Source organism: Hemicordylus capensis, chromosome 12 (genome assembly GCF_027244095.1).
Source record: "Hemicordylus capensis ecotype Gifberg chromosome 12, rHemCap1.1.pri, whole genome shotgun sequence".
In the NCBI taxonomy this organism is placed as follows: domain Eukaryota; kingdom Metazoa; phylum Chordata; class Lepidosauria; order Squamata; family Cordylidae; genus Hemicordylus; species Hemicordylus capensis.
In genome coordinates, this window is record NC_069668.1 from 1,422,824 (window position 1) to 1,441,309 (window position 18,486).

Genomic DNA, 18,486 nt, shown 5'->3' on the forward strand with positions numbered 1-18,486 from the left:
GACGACTGCGGGGAAGACATGACAGAGGTCTATAAAATCATGCATGGGGTGGAGAAAGTGGATGGAGAGAAATTCTTCTCCCTCTCCCATCACACTAGGACCAGGGGTCATCCCATGAACCTTGATGGCCAGGAAATTTAGGACCAACAAGCGGAAGTACTTTTTCACACAGCACATCATCCACTTGTGGAACTCTCTGCCACGAGATGTGGTGACAGCCAACAACCTGGACGGCTTTAAAAGGGGCTTGGATAACTTCATGGAGGAGAGGTCTATTGGCGGCTACTAGTCGGAGGGCTGTAGGCCACCTCCAGCCTCTGAGTACCAGTTGCAGGGGAGTCACAGCAGGAGAGAGGGCATGCCCTCAACTCCTGCCTGTAGCTTCCAGCAGCATCTGGTGGGCCACTGTGTGAAACGGGATGCTGGACTAGATGGGCCTTGGGCCTGATCCAGCAGGGATGTTATGATTCAGCAGGGATGTACCTCATCACTTGCTGCTATTTCACCAACAACTACCTCATTACATGCCGCTGCAAAGTTTCCACCCAAATCACTCTGCTTACAATCTCCACTGGCCCTAAAAGGCCTGAGCTCTGCCTGAAAACAGCTAGCATAACCAGCGGCATTTTGATTTTAGCCTTTTTGTTCGTCTGGAAGACCATTTGATCGGTTCTTTCCCCAGGCGTCTCCTGATGTCTGCTTTGCAATGTATGCCTTGCAGTGACAGGCCTCGTTGCACCACTCTGTGATTTAGAGGCGAGGAGGGGGATTATGATAAGAAGGGTTCCTTGGTCTCTGTATGCCCTTTGATCCCACAAATTTCATTTCAGATTGAGTGCCATATTTTCATGGATGCATGTTTATTTCAATGAGATCAAGTGTCAACTGTCCTAACCAACAACGTATGTTCTGTTATTGCTGCTGTGTCGGCTTATCCAAGAATTTGATTTAGAAGTCTAGCTTGTTTCCGTTCTAGTATAGCATATGCTATTGACATTTTAGGGCAACTGTATACCTTCTTGACATTTTTGCTCAAACGTTTGGTTACGAAAAGGACTGGGATGGTTTAAAGGTGTCTGGGGACTGGTAATGGTTTTTTGCAGGTGTGTTTATAGCCTTAGGACGTTGTATACAATGTGTACCAGGATTGCTTGCTATGTGAAATCCTACACTCAAGTAGCAGTCAAAAGTAAGATTGTACAATTAATTGCCGTTGCACCAGGTGCTTGAACCCTTTGCAGTTATCCCCCCCCCACTCTCTCTCTCTCTCTCTCTCTCTATATATATATATACACACACACCAATATTTTTTATATGTGTGTGTGTGTGTAAACCTATATTGGGCAGCAGCGATATTGGAAGATGCTGAAAGGCATCATCATCTCATCCTGTGCGGGAGGAGGCAATGGTCAACCCTTCCTGTATTCTACCAAAGACAACCACAGGGCTTTTCTGTGGTCACCAGGAGTCGCTTAAAGGCACTCTGTCCCTAGATATGTTTAAAAGCTCTTTCCTGCTCAAAGGGAAAGCCCTCTGTGCATGCTTAAAGGCACACATCTATATTTTAGAAGCTCTTTCCTGCAGAAAGGGAAAGCCCTCTGTGCATGCTTAAAGGCACTCTGTGAAGGCACTCTGGGAGAGGCCTTCTGAGCATACTTAAAGGCACTCTGCCCTTCCACTTAATTTTTAAATGCTACTTCTTGCCTGAAGGAGAATGCACTCTGCACATGCTCAGGATGCAGCGCCATCTTTGGCAAAGAGCAGGGGGGTCTAGGGACCCAGTTGTGCGCAGAATGCTTGCAAATTTGAAATGCAAAAGGAGCAAAAGAAAAGACTCGAGTGTGTCTTTTTGCAGATAAGATTCCTTATTTCCTTCCTCACAAATTTGGGTCTCTGGCTGGAGCGTCAGTATTGTGTTGACAGAGATGTCAATTTTGTACTTATTTGCTATCAGTTTGTCTGCTCTGTTGATTGTAGTTATGGGTTGATTTATGTCCAACTGTGTATATAATATTCCACTTGCTTTTATTGGAGACCTCAATGGCTCAAGATTCCATTGCGTTTGACGTCTGGTTATTTTGTAGTATATTAAATTGTGTTGCAGTTAATTGGAAGGGCGGGTTAGGGGTTTTGTTTGCCTTTACATTCCATCGCACCTTGAATAATAACATTTAAGTATTGCGGCTATGTCTCTTTGCTCTTCTGTTGATTATTCATGTCGGTTTCTGTACACGTTTCATCTCCTTTGCCTAGACAAAGTCATATGGCTTGTAGATTTATAATCAGAGTGTTCACTTTATAAACAATTTCCTATCTATCCGGTCTCATCATGTTGGAATTAAGTCACTGTGTCTTGCTTTTGTGCAGCAAGAGAAGGGCAATCTGTGTATGCTCAGAAGGGACTCCCTTCATATTTCGCAAGCCTGAGACCAGGTCAAATCCATGTGGAGCCTTCTTAGTAAGATACCTACATAGCAACAGCGACATATTGGAAGAGGCCGTAGTGAACCGCAAGTTGAAGATGAGCCAGCAGCGTGATGCTGCAGCGAAAAAAAACTAATACAATCTTAGGCTGCTTTAGCACTCGTCCGACCTCACTAGCAATACCAGCTCTGGGCCCCACATTTTAAGAAGAGTGTTGATAAACTGGAAGGGGTTCACAGGAAGGCAGCCAGGATGGTGAAAGGTTTGGAAAACAGGTCCTGTGAGGAATATTTGAAGGAGTCAGGGAAGTTTTGCCTGGGGAAGAGAAGACTCGGGGGTGATATGAGAACCGCCTTCAAATATCTGAAGGGCAGCCCCATAGGAGGAGGAGTGGATTTGTTCTCTGTGGCTCCTGCGGACAGGATTAGAACCCATGGGTTGAAACATTCAGGAAGCAGATTTGGGCTAGGCAGTAGGAATAATTTCTTCGCTGTAAGGGCTGTTGGCCAGTGGAACAGCCCGTGGCGGGCTTTTCTAGAGCTTTTCAAGCAGAGACTGGATGGCTGTCCGTCAGGCACGCTGTAGCAGTTTCCTGCATTGAGCCGGGGGTCAGACTAGATGACCTCCATGGAACCCCTTCCCTCTCCAGGAGCCTATTATTGCAGGTTGCACCTTCTACTGAATTGCTCCCTCGGAGGCTGCTGCCTCCTGAGTCAGACCCTTGGTCCTTCTAGCTTAGTCTTGCCTACACTGACTGGCAGCAGCTACCAAGCTATACCCCCCCCATCCCCAGCTGTTCACCTTCAGTGTCAACCACCCAAGTGCCCCTCAGAGTCTGCGCATGGCGCCCCAACCCACCGAGAGAGAGGAGACAAGAAACCAGGCCACACCAGCGCGCTCAGTGAAATCCAATGCACCACTGCAGTTTATTAACTCGGGATTAAATGGGGTCAGCAGAAACCCGCAGCGATGGGATCGGTCCTCTCCCTTCCCACACGCGGAGCTTATTCTTTCTGCTTCTTCAGCAGCTCCTTGATCTGCTCGATCTGGGCGGTCACGCTGCTCTTGGCCGTGCCTCCGGGCGAGGTGTACTGCTCCACGCTGCTCTGGTGGTTGAACACCTGGGCCACGTCGCTTCCGATCACAGGGCTGGAGGGAGGAGGCAGGCGGAGAAGGGGAGTCAGTTAAGGTGTGAGAGGCTCGGAGCAATGCTGCCGGCCAGTGTCGACGACGCTGAGCTAGACGGGCCAAGGGTCAGACTCAGTAGGCAGCAGCTTTCTGCGTCCCGAAGGCCAACGGCTGCATTGTGCATCTGGGTCACTCTCTGGTGTGGCCAAGTATCGCCTGGGTTTTGACCCGGAGGAGACACTCTCAGAGGAACATCAGAAGTGGCCTCCTACTGAGTCAGACCCTCGGTCCATCCGGGTCACTTTTGCCGACACTGACTGGCAGTGCCTCTCCAAGGTTTCAGGCAGGAGTCCTTCCCAGCTCTTTCCCAGCAAAGAGGCACCTTTTCAAAGTGGCAATTCTCTTTATTGAGCAGGGGGAGAGCAACTGGCCCTACCCGTCCCCAGCACCCCTCCAGTGGCTATTGCTGGCGTCTCTCTTAGGTTTCTTTTTCAGATTGTGAGCCCTTTGGGGACAGGGAGCCATTTTAAGCCTATCTGTGTTGCTTTGGGGACTTTGGCTGAAAAGCAGTATGTAAATATCCACCATACTCATCCCTAGAGCTGCTGTCAGAAATCGAACCTGGGTCTTTCTCCATGCTAAGCATCTCCCAAATGCCAGAAACCTGACGCTACCGGCTTGCCCTTCCCGCAATCTTCATGGACATTTTGCTAGGGCTTTCGATGCATATATAACTCCCCCATCCCTGTTTTCCCCAGCTCATAATTTTGTTGGGGATACAGGCTTTGTTTGAGATGGACCCCACCTTCCAATTCTACAAAATGGAACCAACCACTTTGCTCAGACGGCTATTGCGAGGATTCGTGATAATTGCGGTGCCGTAGCGTCCTGTCCCAAACCATAAGACCTAGACGTTTAGATTTGACTGTGAAAGTTCAGCAAGACGTTCCCTCCGACCCTAGTCCCGTAAGGGGCCAGGAGAAACCCTTCAAGGCCGAAAGCCACATTTCGAAAAGGGCTACGTACGTAATGGTCTTCAGGTCCTCCACGGAGAGATGGTTGAGGGTCACTCCCTTGCTCTCAGCTAAATGGACTGCCTTTCCGACGGCAGTGTGAGCTTGTCTGAACGGCATCTGCGGGGGCAGAGAGGCGCGTGATCAGGAGGGGAGAGGGGGGCCTGGAGACCATCTAGCCTGACCCTCAACCTCCACCCCGCAGCAGACCCAGACCAGAGTGAATACAGCCTGTGTGTGCCAAGCATGTGTGAACACCACGCAGACTCGAAGAAAGGGCGTTCCGTTGCTTGGTTTCTCCTTCCAGCAAGGGGGCTGGGTCTCGCCGGACCCCGGATCTCTGGACACTCACCCCTTTGCGGACCAGGTAGTTGGCCAGGTCCGTAGCCAGCATCTCAGGGCTCAGGGCTTTCTCCATCACTTCCTTGTTGATCTGGAAGGGAAGCGGCCGAGAACGTTAGCGTTGGAAGGGGGCCTTCGAGCAGAGGATCTCTGCCCAGAGCTGGACTCCGGGGCTGCTAGCATGCCCGCCTTTGGGAAGCTCGAGAAAGGGAGAGATGAAGATTCTTCCCAATTAGAGTTGCCTGGACCGCCGGAATTCTGGCTTTCGCCCGGATTTTAAGCATCTCACCCGGATTGCTTAGGCTGCTCAGGTTCGCCCAGATTTCAGCTTTCATCCAAACAAAACCAACCCCGCAAAAAGCCCCTTGTAGACGGGGAGTTATGGAGCAACAAATGTGCAGTCAGTCTTCGGCTCAAGAATTATTTGCCAGCCCGTTGACATCCTATGCAAACTAGGCGCCCAGATTTGGAAAGGCCGAAGATGGCAGCCCTGCAGTCCCAATGGGCGGCTGAAATCCAGCGCCTTGGAAGTCCCCCAGCCTCCCACATTTCTCACCTGGAGAGTCGAGATCACACCGGTGGTCACCTGGAGCACGGTACTCAGGGTGTCGATGACATCAATCACGGCCTCCTTGTCCTCCTGTCGGGGGTGGAGACCGGCAAAAGATCAGGAATTTGGAGCTCTGGCCGTGGGAAACGGGGACCCAGCCCAACCCAGGATGGGGGCCCACCCAGCATCCATTTACCTGCAGATCCTTGTTATAGGCACTGGGGAGACCCTTCAGAACGATGAGCATTCCAGTAGTCTGCAGGGGAAGAGAGAAGCAAGATTTAGTCAGGTGAAGGCGAAGTGTGCCGTCAAGCCGATTTCGACTCCTGGCACCCCAGAGACCTCTGGTTTCCTTTGGCTGAATGCACAACTAAATCCACTGGATTGATAGTTGTTTTTTCCCCAAACACCCTCTGGGGATTGCCTGTCCCCTTTCAGTTCACACAGGTGACTTGCCCAAGGACCTTGCAGGAACTCTGTGGCAGAGTCATAATATTCCCCTTTCTCCAACCCACGGAGAAGACCACTGTTTGACACCTCGTTTTCTCTCCCAGCCGCAGCAAAGCCATCGGAACAGGACTGCTGTCTACCGAGTCCGTCTAGCTCGGTGTTGTCTACCCAGACTGGCAGCGGCTGCTCCAAGGTTGCAGGCAGGAGGAGTCTCTCCCGGCCCTGTCTTGGAGATGCTGCCAGGGAACCATCTGCACAGATGATCTCCTATGGCCCCATCCCCTCAGGGGAGAATCTTACAGTGCTCACAGGTCATCTCCCATTCAAATGCAAACCAGGGCAGGCCCTGCTTAGCAAAGGGGGCAGTTCATACTTGCTGCCACAAGGCCAGCTGGCCTCAAGCAGTCTACCAAGATGGCCTTCAAGTTCCTAGTCCTCATGCTTCCACGGCCGTACTTCTCCTCTCTCTCTGAGCTTCTTCCTCATTCTTTCCCGTTCCCAAAAGCCCCTCTCCTGTCGGCCCCCCCTTCCTTGTACGCTGCACGATTTTGCACGACTCACCCTTCCCACCACACGACCAGCCTTGCTGCGGATCAATTCGAGGCTGTCCGGATTCTTCTTCTGGGGCATCAGGCTGCTCCCGGTGCTGAGGAATCCAAACAGAGGGCCGTCAGATTGGGTGGCTCCAAAAATAAATACATAAAAATTGCCGGCCCCAGAGAGAGCGTGGCCACACAGATTTGCTAATGCAGAGGGGCAGAATGGGCAGGCGCCCAACCCGACGCCCGGGTCGCACGGCTTGATCTGTGCATGGCCTCTCCAGGGAAGGCCCCGGAGGGGCGAGGAGAACTGCAAGCTTCCCAGCTAAGGCCGGGAGAGACCCGGGTTCAAATCCCCGCCCTGCCGTGAAATCCACGGGGGCGTCTCTGGGCCCGCGGCGTCTCTGGGCCCGCGGCGTCTCTCTCCACCTGACCAACCTCACAGGGCTGTCACGAGGGTGAGCAGGACCATGGGAGGGTCCTGGGAGGGATAGGAACGGAGGAGATAAATGGGTTACTACCAGAACGCATCGGAGAGAGTGATGAATCCAAACTCCGTGGTGGCGAAGAGGATCAGATCTTCGGCCAGGCGACTCAGGTGGATCATGATCAGGGAAGAGGTGGAAAGGAACTCCACTGGAGAGAAGAGAAACACCCGCCCCGAGAGAAAGAACTTATTTTCTTGCTAGCCAAAGTTTGCAAACTAATTTGTTCAGCCTCTCTGGACACCCACGATACAGACTAGGTTGCCCGTGCTCCAGAGCCTTCACGCTTCCAGTCCAGGGTGGCCAAGCTGAGTGTCTCTAGCTGTTGGACTACGACACCCATCACCCACTGACACTTTGGGATTATTATTATTTTTGCAGGGCGTGATGGGATTTGTAGCCCAACAGCCAGGATGCCTCTGCTTGGCCACCCCTGGACGAGTATTCGTTCATTTTCTCGGCGATGGCCAGCTTGCTCTGAAGACCTTCCCTCCCAGCCCAGGCTCTGCCCCGAGGAAACAGCAAAGCGAGGCACCTACCCACAAAGTCACGGTCGCTAACCGCATCAATGCTGTTGATGCTGATGGAGATGAAGTCCAGTTCTGTAGTTAAAAATGAAAAGAGAGCGAAAGTGTCGAGGAGAGCTGGCCGCGTGGCAGTGAGCATGAATGGTCCCTGTTGCTAAGCAGGGTCTGCCTTGGTTTGCATCTGGATGGGTGGCTACATGTGTTGCAAGATAGTCCCCTTCGGGAATGGGGCCAGGGCTCAGTGGGGCAGCATCTAGGTCCCAGGTTCCCCCCCAGCAGCATCTCCAGGTAGGGCTGGGAAAGGCTCCTGCCTGCATCCTTGGAGAAACCGCTGCCAGCCTGGGTAGACAATCCTTGAAACCTTGGAGAGCTGCTGCCAGTCAGAGTAGTCAATACTGAGCTAGATGGACAAAGGGTCTGACTCGGTACAAAGCACCAGGTAAGTGCATGGTGCAGCCGGAATTTAGACCTCTTCTGGCAGCCTGCAGATTTTCCTCACTTCTTTGCAGGATTCTGGGGTGTGTTTTTTTGCATTTTTAAAATCGGAGACATCCAACTCACCTTTACGGATCAGTTCGCGATCCAGGCCCAGGGGGTTGCCGGCCAGAGCCCCACTGTGAGGGAGAGAGAAAGTTAGAAAGATCCCCCTCCTCAAAGCAGTAAGAACTCACAAACTCTTTGTCTCATGGTGTGTGTTTGTGAGAGAAGTTTCTGCTTTGGGTCACAAACCGGCCGACACAGCCCTTTCCTGCAAATAGAGAGCGCCCCCTGTGGATGATGGGAGTTGTAGTCCAGACACCTCTGGAGAGGAGAACTCCCAACGCAGCGCTTTTCAGACTTGGGTCTCCGGATGTCAGGCGATGATAGCCAGTATTTCCCACGCACACTGCAGTTACTTAATCTGTGGGACTCTCTGCCACGGGATGTGGGTGACGGCCCCCAGCTCGGATGGCTCTCGCAGGGCTTAGACAAATTCACGGAGGGCAGGGCTATCAATAGCTACTAGTGTGGATGGCTAGAGGCCACCTCCAGCCTCCGAGGCAGGATACCTCCGAATCCCAGTTGCAGGGGAGCAACAGCGGGAGTCATAACATCTCCGCGCCAACCCAAAGATGACCCCACTTGCCTTCCCAAAGGCAGGACGCTGATCCTCTTCTTTATTTCTGAGAGACGCTCCAAATCCCGGGTCAAAGCCACTGCATGGCTATTGGAGAAAGAGAGAGAGAGTGAGAGAAAGAAAGTGTGGGGGAAATAAAATAAAATAACCCAAATATCCAGCAAGAGGAAGATGTTAAGGGCCATCTTGGCTCGGAAGTTGCACCCTCCAGACCCAGAATCTCCTTCGAGCCAGCATTCTATTCTTTCTGGGATTAATTGGCGAGGGGAAAGCCACTCTGTGTGTGCTCAGAGGTAGCCTTTCCTTACAGACAGTAGCCTGTGCCCTACACACACACACACACCCTTGGTCTTGGCCAAGTGGCTGGAGGGCCTGGGAGAGGATTGGTTACCTGAGCAGAAGATGACTCCATCTGATTGGCTGAGCTCTTTGCAGGTGGGTGTACCCGGGAAGGATCACCTCAATTTCGCTGCGGCAAAGAACAGAGGAAATAAGCTCACATTTTTGGGCAAGGGCTATTCATCAATCCTATGGCATCCTCAGGGCACGAAGGACTTTACAAAGCTTCCGAAGCAAAAAAAAAGACGGGCTCTGTTCCCCCCCACGAGGGGTTTCTACTCACAGGGTTCTACTTGCAGCGACCCCCCCTTTTTTTAAATACCATCAGTGAAAACTCCATGTACCAACGCAGTCTACCAGATACTTGGACCCAGCTAGTCCACTTTCATGCCCTTCTTACAGACTTCCTTGGCCATGGTGGGAAGGGATCTAACTGTTTTTCCAGAACCAGATCAACGGGCTAGAACAGGGATGCACAACTCCGTCCCGCTCACACACACCCTTGTGGATGCTGGACTACAACTCCCATCATCCCAATGGGCCACTATGGCTGGGGATGTGTTTGGTTTTTTGTTTTTTGTTTTTTAACATATTTATTTCTATTTATATCTCTGTAGACCGCTTTGGGGACTTTTGTTGAAAAGCAGTATACAAATATTCATCGCATGTAGGTCGAGGGACCTTAAAAGGGGATGGAGAGAACACACATTTATGGAGACCGAAGCTCCGCAGCCATTAGTCACCAGGTTGAAACAGAGCCTCCCTACCCAGGGGCAGTCTACCTTCGAAGCACAGGCATCCGGGAGGGGGCAGGCCGCTCAACTTACGCGGAAGCGCGTTCCACCAGAGTGCGGATGAGCTGCTGCAGGTGAGAGGAGAGCATCGTGAGCGAGCTCTTCATGAGCAGCCTCAAGTCGGTCACAACCTGCAAAAAAACCAAACAAACAGAGCGTGAGAGAGAGAAAGAGAGAGAACTGCAGGCTACCGTATTTACCGGAACCCAAGACTAGTTTCCCCTCCCCAAGTTCTTTGATGTTAGAAATGGGGGGGGGGAGCGTCTTAAATTCTGACTTTCAGGTAAATACAGGTATGACCTGTATTTTTTAAAGGGGTGAATATTCAGTCTCATCTTCTATTTGGGTAAATATGGTACTTTATCACTTTGGATGCCCAGACCCCACTGGGAAGTCCTTGGTGGTCTCTCTGGGAGGGCGGGGGCATATAAACAGTGCCAGCAGGGAGCCTGCCTGTGATTCTTTCTTTCCCTCTTGGATTGCACCCCTGAAGTAGGAACATAGGAAGCTGCCATATACTGAGTCAGACCCTTAGTCCATCTAGCTTAATATTGTCAACACAGACTGGCAGCGGTTTCTGCAAGGTTGCAGGCAGGAATCTCTCTCAGCCCTCTCTTGGAGATGCCGCCAGGGAGGGAACTTGGAGCCTAGATGCTCTTCCCAGAGCAGCTCCATCCCCTAAGAGGGGAATAGCTTACGGTGCTCACACTTCTAGTCTCCCATTCAAATGCAAACCAGTACTGCACAGTGCTGGAAGAATGGGAGATATAATCTTGCACCCTCCCCCCCCCCGAAAGACACAGCCTTCTCTGTTCCTTGCACCTCAGCCCCCAAGAAACAGCTCGTCCCGCCAGCCACACTCCCTCCCCGGAAGACAAATCGCCTGCCTCCGCATTCATTCACAGCAGCCTATTTTCCCCATCTCTGCAATGTTCGTGTTTTGCCCCTGTCGTAGACTCGGGAACTCTCTCCCACTAGATCCTCAAACCAGCTCAGGCCAGTCATTGGCTGGTCAGCCCAGCTAGTCGGTCATTCGAACCCGGGGCTTCGTGCTTCTAGGCTGGGGTCCAGGGTCAGCCCAGGGTCAGCCCTGCTGAACACAGCTGCCCGAGTCAGACCCTTGGTCCATCTACTCTGGTATCGTCAGAGTATTGTCTGCTCTGACTGGCAGCAGTTCTCCGGATTTCAGACAGGGGTCTTTCCCAGCCCTACCTGGAGATGCTGCCAGGGGTTGAACCTGGGGCCTTCTGCAGGCAAAGCCAACTGAGAGTGCCCCTGATGAAGATATGAGCCTGCCCTCGGTTCATCTAGCTCAGTATACCCTACACTGACTGGCAGCAGCAGCTCTCCAGGATTCCGGAGCCTGGAGATGCCGGGGACTGAACCCGAGCGGACATAAGTTACGACGTGGCAAGGATCAGGTACCCCTTCGTTGCCGGGTGAACTGGAGGCAGCCATCCAGTGTGAGAATAAGCAGGACTTGAACCCAGCACCTCCAGAAATGCAGACCAGCTCTTTAACCAGCAGGCCACGCTGCCTCTCAACTGCAGTTCTGAGCTAGAGGAGGGAGACAGGGCTATAGGAATAAGCTACGGAGGCCATCTTCCCAAAGAGAAAAGGACCCAGCCATGCCACAGCGCGCATGGGGTCCGGAGAGCAAGGACACAGAAAAGCCAGGGATAAGGGAAACTCATCTGCACACAAAGGGCTCATTGTATTCTGGGTTTCGGCTATTGGAGCTGGGAAGATGGAATGTCGGGAGGAAAGACAAGCTCAGCAAATAGACGGAGGAGGAGTCCAGGGTCCCAGAAAGCTACCAAGAGTTGTGCAAGCACAGCTGGGAAGCTGTTCTCATGCAAATAGGTATGAGCAGGAAGGTCAGTCCGATCCTTCAACCCAGGAACGTGGGGGTTTACGGACTGCTCTGCCTTGGAGACGCTCCAACAACCCTGTGCATGTTTACACTGAAGCAAGCCCTGTGGGGTGCAATGGGTTTACTCCCAGGCCGATCTGCAGCCCAACTCTTGCATCACGCTCTTCAGCTAGTCCCGGGGAAAGGAGAAAGCGTCCTCCTCCGCTCTCTACTCAGCTGAGATTTTCAGCACCTTAAGGTCTAGAAACATTATTATTTTTTAAAATGAGTGTACGGATTTTTAGACTGCCACCCCTGATACCACCCATTGCATTTGGGCAGGAAGCCCCAATGGATTCTTTTTTCAATAAGTACAAACGGCAAAGCCACAGGGCAGAGTATTCCTACTTGATCATTCCTGCTCCGTCCGGTGTGAAGTTTCCCAGCCACATCCCCAATCAGCTCCTGAAAGAGAGAGAAGAGTTCGAATCGGGGGGCAACCCAAGACGGCCGATCCTGCCAACGGTTCCGTGGCTGCCTCGATTTCTGGAGGCTGCCCGCTGACACCGGGAACACTCGCCGGCAGCAGGGAGACGGACTCCGTCATATTTATTACGAGCGACAACGATCATGAGGACTATAGCCTTGACCGGCCTCTATTTGCTATGCAAATTCAAGGTCTGTTACTGAGCTATCCACATTCTGTACCGATTCCTCCCTAACAGAACGTTCACACGCATTCCGTGACATCACAGAAGTTCAGCCAATGGCTGGAGGAGGCTCCGCTAGAGCCAGTTTTTTAAGCTGCACAGCCCAAAGCCTATCAGGACTTCATGATTTGTGAACATCAATCCCAGCCGGGTCTGGAAAGCCACTTGAGGACCGGGATGCACAAATAAAAGACTTGATTGGAATGAACGCTTCCTTCTCCCCCTCAGTTCTCTTTCTTATTGGCTGTCTCCATCGCAGCCAATAAGAAACTCTTAAAACCGGACCGACACGGGTCCGAAGCGTCCGAATGAACTGGCGAAGCCAACCTTGAGCCTGCGTTCGATGGTAGTGTGGATGTCTTCGTCCGACTTGCTGATCACCAAGGTGCCCTTGGAAATCTCGTCAGAGATCTGCGAGAGAGCAAAAGATCCCATCCGCGTTAGCCATTAACTGCCCGGCCTTGCTGCCCAGGAAAAAGAGTTAGAGAATCATTCACATGGCTAATGGGGGATCTGAGCAGCGTCCGAGTCGGAGTCCAGAGTTGGCTCTTGCTGGGGCAGAAGACCAGCACAGCAGAAACAGGCCAGGCGATTGTGATACTTAGTTGGCCCCAGGAAAACCGAATGGGAGTTCCCACCGGATCTCCTGAGGTCTGGAGCCCGTGTCGAGCCGATTCACACCGATTCACACCACCACAGTTGGACTGTGGGTCTTTTGTCTCCCCTGTTTTTGGAATTAAGCGGAGGGAAGGGGCAGAGAATTCAATCGCACAAGCCTCCCATTCTGGTTTATTTCCAACGACTGTCTCCCGCTCACATATATCAAGTGTAGGACGATCCGTTCTCTTTCTAGATTTTCCCTCCCACTGGATGCCACTCCAGAATAAACCCCTCTTGACTTTTCCTCCACGAACCACAGAGGTAATTCAGGTATGCAGCCATTTAGCTCAGGGGTGTGCAACTTCAGCCCCCGGGCTGTTGGCGGACTACAAGTCCCATCATCCCAGACCACTGTGGCCTGGGGAATAATGGGAGTTGTTGTCCAAAGCCAGCTAGAGGGCCAAAATCACACAGCCCCGGGTTGGACTAGAACCAGAGAGACCCGAGTTCAAATCTCCACTTAGTCAACACATCCACCGGGCGACTCTGGGCCAGCCACGCCAGTCTCTGCCTAGCCTACCTCGCAGGAAGGTTGTGGGGACAAACCTAACCATGTCGGGACTCCTTGGAGGACGAGCCGGATCGAATCAGCACAGTACCTTCTCTAGCCCGCTGATGATCTTCTCCAGCTCGGCTTTGGATAGGATCCCCGCCTTCTCCAAGGCCTTGGCGTAAGCTATGCTCCCGCGGACGTCGACTTCCGACAGGCGTTGGTCCACCTCTATGGAGGAGTTCAGCTTCTCCATCATGGGGTCCAAGCTGCCCGTGAGCCTCCCGCTATAAAGTTTTTCACTCTGCTGCAAGACAGAAGGCACCAGCAAGCATGGCCACACTGGCCCCCACTGACCCCACATTTCCTTCTCGACGTAGCCCACGGCCCCCGCAAATCCCCGCCATGGGGACCAAGCGGTCCTCTCTTCACAGGGTCCTCGCTGGAGAACATGCCTGCCCCTTCCCATCTGGCAGCATCGGTCGCGTTTTAGAGCCGTTTTTTGTGTTCTGAAAACTTTTTAAATATAGGAAGACAAGGAGCTGCCGTCTACTGAGTCAGACCCTTGGTCTCTCTAGCTCGGGATTGTCAACCCAGACTGGCAGCGGCTTCTCCCAGGTTGCGGGCAGGGATCTCTCTCCACCCTATCTTGGAAATGCTGCCAGGGAAGGAACTTGGAACCTTCTGCTCTTCCCACAACAGCTCCGTCCCCTAAGAGGGGAAGATCTTCCAGTGCTCACACTTCCAGTCTCCCATTCAAATGCAAACCAGGGTGGACCCTGCTTAGCTAAGGGAACAAGTCATGGGTTTGATCAGTCCCAAGGGACTCCAAAAGTCCCTTATCTGTCCCATGATGCAATGGCCAAGCGTTCTCAAAGCAAATATTAAGACCGCATGTGACCACTCCGGCAATTCCGGAGCTAGCCAAAGGTCACTGGCCAAAGCTGGGTTCATCCTGAAATCAGCACTTTGGAGACTTGTCTGACCCGACGGCCCCCAAATAATGCTGACTCAGATGTGTTTTGACTTGGAGACTCCTGAGCCGAGCACCAGTTCCACGGACCGGAAAGAGAAGACAGCCCATTTAAGATCGGCAGCCCTGGCCGGTGGAGGTTTTACTTCCAAACAACGGGGAAATCCCATTGAAGGTAGACTGCTCTAGCTAATGGCGGCTTTACTTTCAAACAGGCCGTGGGCAATGCAAAAGCAGGAGTCATTTGTGCCTTAGCGAAATAAAGCTGCTGATACATTTAAGGGGGTATTTGCTGCGATTCATCTCTCGCTCTGACTGCTGAGAGTTTAGGCACGTTGGCGACTGCCTTATCCTGGGGCACACGCCCTGGATTCAACTGGCTGGTAGCGTTTCTCTGCCTCTCTCTTTTATATTTTTGTGGGGCCTTTTAAAGCAGAGGTTGGACTTCTGTGCAAAGCAGGCGTCCTAACAGTAAGTGAGGAACTGCCCCGCTTTATGTAGAAACAGATGAAGCTTCCAACCTGAGTCGGACCACTGGTCCACCTAGCTCATGACTGCCTACTCTGACAGGCAGCAGCTCTCCAAGATTTCAGGCAGAGAGCGAGAGAGCTCTGACTATCTGCTACTACAAGATCCTCTTAACTCTGGAGATGCCAGGGATTGGATCTGGGACTTTTAACATGCAAAACATGTGCTCTGTCGTGGATTTATGGCACTTTGCATACTTCTATCTACATTTCTCTTGTGCTTTTCTCTCTCAGCTTGCTGAAACGGCCCCACACATTCTCCCTTGCTGCCCCCTTTCCCCAGGACCCCATTCGCCAATATGGTCCTAACTTTTCCTTCAGATCCCTCCTCAAAAATTCCATTTCCCAGGACACCCTTGTTTAACCGCATTCCCCATCTTTATCTCCATTTTGCAACAGAGCCCAAGTACTCGTGGTTGCATCTGTTCACATTTCCCCCTGTCAGACTCTGATTGTATGCTCCTTGCGTCCAGGGACTTTTACCCTCTCTTTTATTTATTTTTTATTCTGCTTTAAAGCATCACATGCCCTGATGTGATCATCTACATCAGGGATGCACAGTCTCAGCCCCCCAGCTGTTGTTGGACTACAGCTCCCATCACCCCCAGCCACAGCGGCCAGTAATCAGGGATGATGGGAGTTGTAGTCTAACAACAACTGGAAGGCCGAAGTTGTTCAGCTCTGGTTTAAATGTCTGTGAATCAGCTCAATGGGAGGCTGATACATTTTGAACTAGATAAACAACTCCAAGTTTCTAGAAGTTCAGACAAACTTGGATAGTGGGCATCCCAGCCGCCCTGAGAAAAGAAAGAGGGGAGAAAGAAAATACAAGAGGATTTCTTCTCAATTCAATATTTTGGGAACTGTTTCAAGAAACAGAAAATGGCATTATAATGCACTGAGACTGTTTTAATATAGGGGGGCTTTCTGATATACTTTCCTACTTTGATAATTTTGCTTTATGATTATCCCTATATAGCAACATATTTGTAAAAAGTTTTGCATCATTGTTTTTTGCAGGTGCTTCTGAGGAAGAGCTCAGAATGCACCAGGTAATGATTGAATAAAGGATTGATTAATTTCCATTCAGCATCTTTGGGAATTTCCCCTCCTTTCCCCCCGCTTTTCCTCCTTTCCAGCCCTATAATAAAAACTGGATCAGACCCAAAGGTCCACCTAACCCAGTTCTCTGCCTCTGACAGCGGGCCTCAGCTAGCTTACACAAGGTGTATCGGGGAAACGGTTTACTTCGCAGTAAGATACACTGCCATGGAAGTTTGATTTGGATTGTCCCGAATAGAGGGCAACTCTGCATTTAAGACCCTCACCCCAATTTAACAGGAAAGAACAAGGGGAAAGCCTCATTTTGGATGTGGGTAAATACGGTTATCCTAAATCCCAGAAAATGGGTTTCCAATAACCTGCTAACGCTGGTGAGTATTATTGGAAATATACTGCATAAGATCTTTCCCTGACTCCTGTATCTTCTCTGGATTCTTCCATGCCAACAGGAGAACCTCTCTACCAATCCACATCTCATCCTAATGCAAGACCCTTGGGGCAGGGACCTAGCTGCCGAAACGGCCCTGGCCGGCCCCTAAAGCCCAGCCAGTGACACCTCCAGGTTAGAACCCCAGCTAGTGCTCGTTGCAACACTGATGAAGCGCTTTTTAAAGCCGGGACATTTGGACCTTTTCTCGGGAGCAATGAAATAAAACAAACCCCAAACACGTCGCTCACCTCGGATGCCATGCCTGGAGTTTTCCTCTTCTCTCGGGTCGAGAAAGAAACTTTTGCAAAATGCCTGCCAAAAAAAGGGAGAGGGAGAGGGGGAGAGGAAAGATCATTTTTTTAAAATGGACCTTTTGCCAAAGAGCGCTTCAGCCATGGAGACAGACAGAGACACAGGCCACCAGCTCACCTGCTGTGCGTCCAACGTACCAGCCAGCCGATCTCTGCGCTGCTCTGGCTGTTGAGGGTCCCCTTTTGACAGGGAGGCTTCCGATAGGCCCCGCCCCCAAGGGGAGGGGCTTGCTGCCAGCTGGTCTGCTCGGCCCCGCCCACCCTCTCCCCTCCCACCCACCGTCAGCAGCTGGGTCTTTTGGCACCCCCAAGAATCGATTTCCACTTGATGGAAGAGATCAAAATGGAAATCAAAGGGGCCTGGACATCAGAGATGGTTTTAGCTATCTCAAAGTCTGGGAAATCTGTTGCAAACTCTCTCTCTCTCTCTCTCTCTCTCTGCAAAAAGTCCCTGTGTGTTCCTAACACGCGTGCATGGTTCCTACCCACTGAAATTTTTTTTAAAAAAATTCACAATGGCTGGATTTTTTAATTTTAAATTTTGGACATTTTGGACATTGACATTCAGAAGCAGGGTGCCTGGATCACCAGAAATCATTGTCCCACCCTGTTCTTCTGTGGTCACACACCTCACTTGAAGGACCCGGTCCAGTTCTCTGCCCCACAGTTTAAGAAGGCTGCCTTCTTAAACTGTGGATTACCGTACATGTATTCGTATTTAATATGCATCAAGATCACTGCTCCCCAATAATATTCTTTGCCACCCCTTTGCTCCCCCAGGCTAGTAGTTTTAGCATTGCCCTTGGTCCACAGGCTGACCGGCGGCCTTGAAGTGGATCCCTGCCCACTGCAACCATTGGGCCATTTTGCCAAAGGGGCCCACGGCCCACCAGGGACATTTGCAACCAGGGACAGAGGCAATCTCCTCTGCTGTCTTCCAGCCCCTTCGGGGTGTGGAAGCAAGCAGTCTCAGGTCTGTCCCCACCGCCGCCCCCGCCTCCATCTGCAGCCTCTTTCTCCATTGCATCTTGTGTTACTCAACTGTATGCTCTTTGGGGCAGGGACCTCTGCTACTCTGCAAAGTGCCAGGCACGCCAATGGTGTGAGGTTGGACAAGAACAACAATGTAACTGGACCCTCATGATCGACTTACAGATTGTCTGGGAAACACTGGTGCTTTGTCAAGCATTTCGGCCGTTACGGTAATCCTTCCATTGACGTGTAAACATATGATGAAAGTTCCTTTAAAACTTTTTTTTAAAAAAAGAAAAGGAGAGAAAAGCAGAGGGCATTCTGCACTGGGCCTGAATCTGGTGGTGAAATGCACCACCAGCTAAACACCTGTGAAGCAGCACTGAACGTTTTGTTTTTCTCCAAAGAGAAACAAAGTTTCATTAAACAACGTGGCTTATTTGATAACATGGTTTCTTTTATTTTTAAACACACACACACACATCGTTCAAAGCTGCTTCAGGGAGGTTTCGTTGATAATGCATTAGCTAATGAGAGCTGTAATATGGGCCTTTTAAATATATATTCAGGGTGATTATGGAAGGAAGGAAGGACTGAAATGAAGTAAGATGGAAGATGCAAAGGCAGGAATAGGAGACCTGAAGAAAGGAAGGAAGAAGAAAAACTAAGATATAAAGGCAGGAAAAACTGGAAGGAATGAAGATGGGAAGAAAGTTGGGCGGGCATGGGAAAGAAAGAAAGAAAGAAAGAAAGACAGGGAGAAAAGGGAGGAAGGAGAGAGGAAGGAAGGA

At 51.2% G+C, this 18,486-nt stretch overlaps 1 protein-coding gene across 1 annotated transcript; it reads right to left on the reverse strand.

Moving 5' to 3' along the window:
- Nucleotides 1-3,321: 3,321 nt before the first annotated feature.
- Nucleotides 3,322-16,965, reverse strand: LOC128336251 (argininosuccinate lyase-like). The gene is made up of 17 exons (XM_053275612.1): nt 16,842-16,965; nt 16,661-16,724; nt 13,530-13,727; nt 12,598-12,681; nt 11,969-12,025; nt 9,742-9,839; nt 8,967-9,044; nt 8,585-8,662; nt 8,020-8,072; nt 7,471-7,533; nt 6,968-7,082; nt 6,469-6,553; nt 5,654-5,713; nt 5,464-5,547; nt 4,918-4,998; nt 4,579-4,685; nt 3,322-3,573 (listed from the first exon to the last, which is right to left on the reverse strand). The coding sequence occupies exons 2-17, from the start codon at nt 16,670-16,672 to the stop codon at nt 3,429-3,431; spliced, it is 1,398 nt and encodes a 465-aa protein (XP_053131587.1). The 5' UTR covers nt 16,673-16,724; nt 16,842-16,965; the 3' UTR covers nt 3,322-3,428.
- Nucleotides 16,966-18,486: the final 1,521 nt, after the last annotated feature.